Source organism: Triticum dicoccoides, chromosome 7A (assembly GCF_002162155.2).
Source record: "Triticum dicoccoides isolate Atlit2015 ecotype Zavitan chromosome 7A, WEW_v2.0, whole genome shotgun sequence".
NCBI classification, from domain to species: Eukaryota; Viridiplantae; Streptophyta; class Magnoliopsida; order Poales; family Poaceae; genus Triticum; species Triticum dicoccoides.
The window spans coordinates 246,699,144-246,708,672 of NC_041392.1; the positions used below are offsets into that span (position 1 = coordinate 246,699,144).

At 47.1% G+C, this 9,529-nt stretch overlaps 1 protein-coding gene across 3 annotated transcripts; it reads right to left on the reverse strand.

Moving 5' to 3' along the window:
* Positions 1 to 2,590: 2,590 nt before the first annotated feature.
* On the reverse strand, positions 2,591 to 8,612 carry LOC119330050 (protein ROLLING AND ERECT LEAF 2-like). 3 transcript variants are annotated; one of them, XM_037603159.1, is made up of 6 exons: positions 8,432 to 8,612; positions 6,094 to 6,174; positions 4,401 to 6,006; positions 4,094 to 4,311; positions 3,783 to 4,006; positions 2,591 to 3,443 (listed from the first exon to the last, which is right to left on the reverse strand). In XM_037603159.1, exons 3-6 carry the CDS (start codon positions 5,947 to 5,949, stop codon positions 2,840 to 2,842), a joined length of 2,595 nt encoding a protein of 864 aa, XP_037459056.1. In that variant the 5' UTR covers positions 5,950 to 6,006; positions 6,094 to 6,174; positions 8,432 to 8,612; the 3' UTR covers positions 2,591 to 2,839. The 3 variants fall into 3 exon arrangements, with proteins under 3 accessions (XP_037459056.1, XP_037459054.1, XP_037459055.1); XM_037603157.1 differs by having other exon boundaries at positions 8,425 to 8,612; XM_037603158.1 differs by lacking the exon at positions 8,432 to 8,612 and adding an exon at positions 8,150 to 8,402.
* Positions 8,613 to 9,529: the final 917 nt, after the last annotated feature.

Below are 9,529 nucleotides of genomic sequence, written 5' to 3' on the forward strand. Positions count from 1 at the left end.
TCACCACAATCCCCTTGATGCTTAAAGCCTATCGTACAGGGGGCATTTTTACCTCATGGGTGATTTGCAACAATCCCACTAGATGTACCATCATGCCACCATGATACTATGAATTACATTACAATTGGGATGCCCGTTCCTGCTGGGAGCTCAACACATACCAACTCTTCAAGGATCATTCCCCAGATAGCTCTTGAACAACAACTGATTCAGTATAGTCCCTAAGACCAGGTTCCTCCCACACCTCCGTAGCTCTGTCACAAATAAAAACCATGTGCCAGAGATCCTCCCGATCAGTACAACAGACTGTATAGGCAACTGGAGTTTAATACGTTGATTCGCCAACGTCCAACACCACGGAACTATGTCGCGCAAAACCCTTCAGTTGAAAATATGAACTTTCGAGGATACATGTCTTCCCCAGAAAAACTTCCAAACCAGATGTGGACCCATCCTTCCTTCTCCCACATTAAGTATGGCCCTCGATCTATATTTTTCCTCCAAGCCACATGGTGAAGCATCTTGACTTGGTAAATTGCCATGCAATAAAGTTTGATTGACCATGTGAAGGTAGAGGGATTTGAAGAATTATCACAACGTCAACTGGCCAAAATTATCCTTGATCATTTGCTCATCCTAGTTCCCTAAAATTGGATCAATTAAGTCATGAATTGTCTGTAACAAACACCGCCCCCATGAGTAATTATCTTGTGATCATGGCTCATTGGGGTCCATCGTCCTTCCAAAAATTAATCGTCGCACCATCTCGAAGTCGCCATTAGCTCCATGCTTAAGAGTTTTCAAACCAAATAGAATGCTCCGCCATGTGTATGACGATTCGTTCTTCAACATAGCCTTACATAAGTCCTAATCCAGGTAATACTTAGCTTGAAGACCTGAGAACATGGTGATTATGGTTCAAACAATAATCTCCAACACTGTTTTGCTAGCATTGCTTTTTTGAAACAATGTAAATCTTCAAACCCCATGCCACCTTTATTTTTTGGAACACACATTTTCCACCGCGCCTTCCAATGCAGTTTTCGTTTACCTTGAGTGCCACCCCCACCAGAATCTAGCAATAGCATCACACACAACCTGACATGTATTCTTCAAGATATTAAAAACAGTTAGCATAGACTAGGATTGCCTATGCAACTACCTTCAGAAGTATCTCTTTCCAACTAAAAGATAACATCCCCCCCCCCACAGCGAAGAGATAACATCTTTGATAGCCAACCATTGTTAAGTGCCCAGACTCTATCAAAAAGATGTTGGAAGCAATCACTACGGTCAAAATGGTGGTAATCTCAAATACTTATCAGTCAATGCCTCTGAGCCAGTGTCAAGCTATGCACATACCTCATCTCTTAGGGCTGGAAAAAAACAATGGTCTTTGCATTGTGGACCAACTACCCAAAGCTTGCACGATACATATCTAGAGCATTCGGGAGTGTCGTGGCATTCGACGCATCCGCTCTCATCAAGATTAGGAAGTCATAAGAAAATAACAAGCGTGAAACTGATGGTGCACTATGGCACACCCTAAGCCCTTGGATACCGCCAATCTCCTCCTCATGTGCTAGAAAACTAAATAAAACCCTCACCACAAAATCAAGAACAGACAAGGCGACAGGGGATCCCCTTGCCTAAGCCCCCTCATAGGGGTAAATATATATGTTTTATTTGAATTGAACTAAACCCTGTAATGAGCCCATCATACTCTTCAATGATCATCGGCTGGTGCCTGAACAACCACTGTCCTCATGCATTGCAATATTCCACTTACCAAAGCATAGAAACTCAGTTATGATTGTGTAGTCATCCAAGGGCCTGAATTTGACCTGCTTTGAGCACCCCCAGCCACTTGCAAGGCGGTGAAAAGTATCGTATGGCTGAAGGAAGCTCAGACACAAACCCTAAGAATCATCGCCCAAAGCATCTCACATGTGGGCGTTCCGATTAGTCCCAAGAGATCCACCACCTCCCTTTCCTCTTCCGTGATCTCCATCCTTTGGAGAAGAGCATCATCTTTGTTGCTGGGTTAGGTCCTATGTTCTTTGTCGAGGCTTCCACTATCCCGCTACCCGTGAATTCGATGTTGCCGATAGAGATGCAGCCAAGGTGACGCACACTCGCCGTGTGCGAAGATTTTCTAACCCTAGGGCACTACTCCGACATAGGAGAGGGCGGGATGTCCTTCCCTAGATTGGCTATGGTGGATTCCTGCAAGGTCGCCACAATGCATGAGAAACCTAGGATGCTAGGGGGGCCAGCCATGATCATCACCTCCGCCACGGGATTGAACTTGCAATCGTGCAATTCTATTATCGGGATTGTTAAATCTCAATCCATGCTATATTCTCGAGATATTACATGGAGATTCATGCAAAAATTTCTTTGAATTTCTCTCTCTTTCTTTTTTATATCTTCTGTCACTTGACTGAGACTTGGTTAAATCTCAATTGAGTTGACTCCACACCCTTCTAAATATTTGCCGCTCCTAACCGTTCACGCAACCTCCGCGGATGCTCTAAACTAATCTAAAAATGTTCTAAACTGCTTAACGTCGCACTTATACAGTAGAAAAGAAAATCAGAATACCACAAACCATTCAGACTTCAATACGACGAAAACCACCAGGGGTAAGGTACTAAGGTAACACTGCTACTGCTGCTAGTATAAACTGGGGCAACCATTCCTCCCAATAATCAGCCATGCAATTGCATCTTTAGCTACAAAATTACACATGTGACTGCATGCTTCGACTTCCTAGCTACATGTAACGGCACGGTTCCAACTCCAAAAAAAAAAAGTATCCACGGTTTTGCGGAAGTTCCTACTGTTGCGGCGGTCCTCCCGCGTTTTCCTCCTCCACGCCCTCCGGCGCGCGCGCGGCCACCGCCGCCGACACCGCGGCGTCGTACCCGTCCGCCGATGCCGCGGCGAACTCGGCCATGGCGCCGGTGACGGCTCCCAAGCCGGCGCACAGCACGCGCCCCGCCATGCCCTCCATGCCCGCGGCAGCTCCCGAGCACACCGACCCGACGCCGGCCACGAAGAAGTCCAGCCCGTCCATCACCCGCGCCTCCGACGCCGCTTCGACGGCGAGCCCCCACTCCATGCACACTAGGAATGCCGGCGGCACCGTGCGCGGCGTGGCGGCGTCCGCGCCAATGCCCAGGCAGCGTCGTGCCCAGGCGGCCAGAGCGCGCGTGTACGCGCGCTGCGCCGACAGCCAGGCGTCCAGGGCTCCGCGCCAGGCTCGCACCTCGCACTCGAGCGCGACGGCGGCGGGAGGCGGCGTCGTCGCCTCCGGAGGACCGAGAGCCACGGTGGTCGCCGCCGATGCGCGGTGTTGGAGAAAGAGAAGCTTGGCGTCGTCGATGGTCCGCTTCTGAGCCTCGTGGCGTTCAGCCATGGCTCGCCACATCCGCGACAGTCTGCACAATGCAACAACAGCTCTGTTATTATCGAAGGCTACGATCAGGCAAGATCCCTTAAATTCACGTGCATTCCTACATCAGCATGCCTACTATGATCAATAACCCAACAGCTATTCACCCTTTGTTTGCTGAAAATTTTAGCCATATCATATCATCAGTAAATTCCAAGTATAGGAACTGTGGCATTTTAAGTCGTGACTGCCTGGCTAGCCATCATCTACTCTTACTTGATTGGATTATGCCCATTGTTTGACCAATTAACATATTATTTATGAAATGTTGGCTTATAAAAATGGAGGGAGTACTAAAACTTCTCAATGGTGAGCAGAAGCATACCCTTGGATAAGCTCCATAAGTTGAGGGTGCAACTCCTCGTCTCTTAGAACTTCAATTCTTCTTGATATTGACTGAACAGTTTGTATTGACACCTTCATCCGAGTTTGTAAGCTTCTCAACGCTGAACGAGTCTTATCGACAGAAGAAGGCTCCTCCCCTTTCACATCCTGGTTCCGCAAATGTGCCATCCTCTTCTCATACTCAAGTCTTAACCGCTCACCCACCTACAAGTGACAAACGCAAGCATGACTTCCGCTAGTCGGTTCTACTGACCTGTTGGTATAGGTTCGTGACGGTGACAAAGACCATACCTTTACTTCTTTGTACAATTTCTTCTCCCATGTATACAGTCTATCCAGAGTGGAGTGATGACTTCCAGACATTGTGCTGCAAGATTCTTCAGAGTAACAGCTGCTTGTATCATTGTCAAAAAGATCATCTATTGAGCCAGAGGAAGCAAGAAGGAAGCGGGAAGATGATGATCGAATTGATGCAGATCGCAAAAGTGCGACTGGGTTTAGCATCTTTACTGCATTAAAAAAATCATGAGGAAGTTCAGCGACTGAAATCTGAAACATTTTAAATAATAACTTCAGTATTGGTTTATAAAAGTGGTACCAGAGAGATCATTTGAGGTTGAGTATTGAGCTCGACTTGCCTCCAGCATCCGTGAGACTTCCTGAGCAGCGCTACAGATCCCCAAAAACTGACTGTCAATATCTTTCATAGCCTCGACCAAACTCGTTGGCCTTCGGTTCAGATAAACAGTGAAACCTGGGGTTTCTTCTGCATTTGCTACTTTGTTCCTCATTAGTTCTTTCTTATGTGCCTTGATCTCATGATCTACTGCATTTCGGGGCTCGGATGAGCCTGCGCATTGAACACCTTTGGATTGATGTCCCTTTTGTTCTTGCTTGACATTGACTTCAGATTTTCCTGGGCGAGCCTCGTTAGAAGCCATACATCTTTGGTCATCTGAATGCTCACATTCATCAGATTCTTCTTCTTCATCATCATCCTCATCAGATTCTTCTTCATCATCATCATCCTCCCCCTCCCCCTCCCCCTCTTTGTTGTGCATTTGTTCATGTTTTTGACATTCATCGTCTTCCTCTTCGAGTTCTGGGATTCCTTCCTCCTCTCTTACCCGCTGTAACCGTGCCAATTCATCGTCAGTGACCACATTGTCATAGCTACTCCGAGGGCGCGGGTACGGATAGCTGTCCAGCGACGAGAATGGATTCCAGAAGGAGTCCCACGGTGATGATTCTGGTTCCTGGGGTGATGAGGGTGGGTAGTTTGGCCTGTCATGAGATGCGTAAAAAGATGTCCTCCTTGGATCCTGGGGTGGAGCAGGTGGATAGCTTTGCCTGTCATAAGGTGGCGTGTAATAAGAGGAATTCCTCACTGGCTCCTGGGGTGATGGAGGTACGTAGTTTGGCTTCTCATAAGGTGGCATGTAATAAGAATTCCTCACTGGCTCCTGGGGTGATGGAGCATAAGGTGGCATGTAATAAGAAGAATTCTTCACTGGATCCTGGGGTGATGAAGGTACGTAGTTTGGCCTTTCATAAGGTGGCATGTAATGAGCATTCCTCACTGGTTCCTGCGGTGATGGAGCTACATAGCTTGGCCTGTCATAAGGTGGCATGTAATAAGCATTCCTCACTGGTTCCTGGGGTGATGGAGCTACATAGCTTGGCCTGTCATAAGGTGTATAGTGAGAAGATGGCCTCATCGGTGAGGAATTGGCTGGGAAGAATCTATCTGTGCCACCATAGCCATCCACAGGGTAATGTGACTCAACACGGATTGTTTCCACGGGCCGTGGAGCCTCTTCAACTGACACTGATGGGTTTGGTCCTGACATCAAGTACTTCGCGACATGAACAGTCCTCTTCTCATACGAACCATAAGGAAGGCCGAGCATCTCTGGCTTCTGTTGCTTGACAGGAGAAATGAATGGGTCAAAAATGAGCTCGTGCCGATCATCTCCAGCAACGAACCGCTGCAGGGCCATCGAGACACATTTCATGGATTCGATGTAGGCGATGTGAGAGGACGCAAAACGGTTGCGCTGATCCAGTGCCTGCTTGATGAAGTCCCTCCTGTCCCGGCACATCTTGACAGCCTCCTCATCTTCCAATCGGGAAGCAGCACATCCCATGTCTCCAGAGCCTTGTGTTTTCAGGAATATGTCATGCCCGGGCCAGAACTTCGGAGTCTTAACATGTCAAAACACAAAAAAGGAATGCGACAGGTAAGTTTCAGCTCCAATAAACCAAGTATCATGTGTACGTGCAGAAATTACCTGATACTGTACAGTGGTCAATTGTTGGCAACCTGTGCATTGCAGCTCAAGCCAATGAATTGGAAGATGATTCGTACCAACCTACAATCAGGCAAATTTCAGACATTTCAGAAGCGAATTCCATACATTTATTCAGTAGCAAATTCCAAACATTTCAGAAGCATGAGCGATCAAATTGTGTATCAAAAGGGAACTCAGAGACAGGCTAATCACCAGCAACAGGCAATCAATCAGGAGTGTTGAGATTGACTACTTGGGATCAAACATGAAATGCAGCTACTTCTCACAAGACCCAAAAAATTCTCTTCTCAAAAGACAGCGAGAGCTACAACACCACAGAAAGACGTCCCTTTGGAAATGAAATACCCCACTGACAAAACATACCCTACACATTTTTCGGTTAGCTAGCAGCGACATTCCTTCCTCCTAAACGAGGGCTAAAAAAGCAAGAAAGTTAGGAATGTAACCCTTGGCCCAGCAAGACATAAACGGTCCTACTGCCTACTTGCGTAATCATGGCCACGGGAAACTGGAATTCAGTCCAGTACACTGAAGATATAGGGATTCAGTTCAGTAAACTGGAATTCAGTTCAGTACACTGAAGGTAACAGAGTCAGGACGGTGCTGGGTAAAACTAATGAAACATTGGAATTCGAAACAGCATTTTTTTCGTGCAGTGAAATCAGCACAGACAACAATCTTTTACCGTCCACAAATCACAAGCAGCCAGAAAAACACAATGCAAAGATATCTTGAAGGTGAAATGAGGGGTCAGCCTCCGAAGAAGTGCCCAACTGTACACCGCAGGCAAACAGAAGTGTTGGCCCTGGATGGACTAAATTCCCACAGCTCCATGGTGGGCTGATTTTCCGGTGCTTAAGCAGTTGGCAACAACAACAACAACAACAACAAAGCCTTTAGTCCCAAACAAGTTGGGGTAGGCTAGAGGTGAAACCCATAAGATCTCGCAACCAACTCATGGCTCTGGCACATGGATAGCAAGCTTCCACGCACCCCTGTCCATAGCTAGCTCTTTGTCGATACTCCAATCCTTCAGGTCTCTCTTAACGGACTCCTCCCATGTCAAAATCGGTCGACCCCGCCCTCTCTTGACATTCTCCGCACGCTTTAGCCGTCCGCTATGCACTGGAGCTTCTGGAGGCCTGCGCTGAATATGCCCAAACCATCTTAAACGATGGTGGACAAGCTTCTCCTCAATTGGTGCTACCCCAACTCTATCTCGTATATCATCATTCCGGACTAAAGGTTAAAAAAATGCTGTAACAAGAAGAAAATTACAAGAAAGCTCTGAAGATGATGATGGGTAATAATAACACTTGTCTCTTGGTAAACTGCCCACAAGGGAAAGAGTACTACTAGTAGTTCCAATCCCCCAACGAAATGCTCAATCGCTCTTGCCAACCTGCGAGTGGAACCACGGAAGGGAATGGAAAAATTAAGGATTTGCTGGACAGGACAAAGCACAGGCGCATCAGTGCTCGTTGCATCTTGCTTAACCAGGGCACGGAACAGATGGATAAATTACGGACCCCAACCAAAAACACAACGCTTGCAGAGGCAAGGCAGTTCTCGCTCTGAAACTTTCAGAACCAGATGAAGCAAGGAGAATTGAAGGGAAAATAAAAGTAAAAAACAGGGAAGTGCATTAGACTACCTCCGTTATCCGCTACAGAACCTAAAGAAACTAGAACACGGCATCTGATTCTGATGCAGGAGGGGAAGGCGGAGACGACGAAATCTCGCGTAGAAAAGAAGAGAACATCAAAACTGTCGCAGTAAAAAAAAGAAGAGAACAGAGCACCACAGCTGTAGCAGCAATAACCAAACAAGAAACGGCCGCTGAATTCCCGTCTGGCCACATTAAAGAGCAGGCGAAATAAAAATCGCATGGAAAAAGATCAGGCGCACAGTACAGGAACACATCATTCTGAAGTGTGGGTGAAGCAAAGACAGGGGAAAACAGAGAGAGGGATGCAGAGGGAGGGGGAGAGAGAGGAAACCAGGGGCATACGCATACTACTAGATAGATACGTACATGTTCTTGGAGCGCTCAAAGAGGGGAATCACGAAATTCTCTCTCTAGGGACGAAGAACATCTCTCTCTCTCTCTCTCTCTCGAGCACACAAACACGCACGCAGCACTTTCTCTCTCTACTTTGGCCCCAGGACAGGAGAAACCTCTCATCCAACCGCATCAATGGCCAACATTAAACAAAACAAAAGGGAAGGTGGGGACAAAAGGAGGGGCAGGGCAATGCGAACCTACACAAGAAGAGATTAAATATAGGATCAGGTGAGGGAGGTCTATACCTGTTACCTGGGATTGAGGTTGAAGGAGGACCTTCTCAAACCCCTTGGGTGGGTGTGTACAAGAACAACAAGGGGTCGAAGGAAGATTTGTGGGGAGGGAGAGAGAGAGAGAGAGGAGTGTGGGTGGCAGTGGCAGTGGCAGAGGGGGGAAGAGAGAGAAGAGAGGCGAGGGGAGGGGCAACAACGGTCAAAAGACTCCAAAGGGGGGGAGGTCACCGAAGGAGGAGGGGAGAGAAAAGCGGGGGCGGCGGGTGGATGAATTGGGGTATGACCCTACGCTTGCTGTTATTTCCCAATAATTCCCTACTCATTCATTTTCCTCTTTTTTTAGCCCTACTGCTCATTTATTCTCTGCCATTTTATGGAAAAATTCGGGCTCAGTAGGTTGGTTTGTGCACTTGAGGAAACTTCCGGCTCGGAGAACTGTCTTTTCTCGCGCAGGAATTTTCACATTTTTGTTACTTGTTACAGAGAGAGGGGGGTGGGGGTCGGGGGTGTTTTTTTTTACTGAAAACTTGTGACGAGTGCGAAAACTCATGGCGTTTGGAGGCATGCAATGCGACAGCACCTGTGGCGCTACGCAAATTAGGAACTGAAGTATGACCGTGACGATGGGTTTTGGATCCTTGCGAGGGAGTGGGGGTATCCGGATACCCCTGCGATATCTCCAGGCTTCAATTCAATGCATTAGTGGGAGATTTGGTGTCATGGGTGTAGGAAATTGGGTCGGGCATGCAAATTAAATTCCTGCAAATCGAAGAGTTCTGTGATTCATGCAAATTAAATTCTTGCGAATCGAAAAGTTCTATGATTCATGCAAATTAAATTCTTGCGAATCAAAGAGCTCTATGATTCATGCAAATTAAATTCTTGCGAATCAAAGAGTACCATGTTTTTTTCCCTCAAAAAAAAAAGAGTACCATGTTTTGGTTCATGCCAAACAAACGAAGCTTCTCGCTTAAGTATTAGTGTAGTAGTATATGGTGGTCAAGTCGGTTCATGCATGCATGCCGCTCTGCACGCCTCACGCTTCTCACGTTCCCTAGCTAACCAGCCGAGGATTCAGTTGTGGTTGTGCCAACAAAACAAAAAAAAACTCACAAGC

What these genes read in the sequence shown, in the direction of transcription:
- LOC119330050 (XM_037603159.1), bottom strand. Translation starts at nt 5,949, where the DNA reads ATGGGATGTGCTGCTTCCCGATTGGAAGATGAGGAGGCTGTCAAGATG. An exon ending in AACCTCAAATGATCTCTCTG is followed by an intron (nt 4,312 to 4,400) that starts GTACCACTTTTA and finishes TTTTTAATGCAG; the next exon opens with TAAAGATGCTAAACCCAGTC. An exon ending in CTTATGGAGCTTATCCAAGG is followed by an intron (nt 3,444 to 3,782) that starts GTATGCTTCTGC and finishes TGCATTGTGCAG; the next exon opens with ACTGTCGCGGATGTGGCGAG.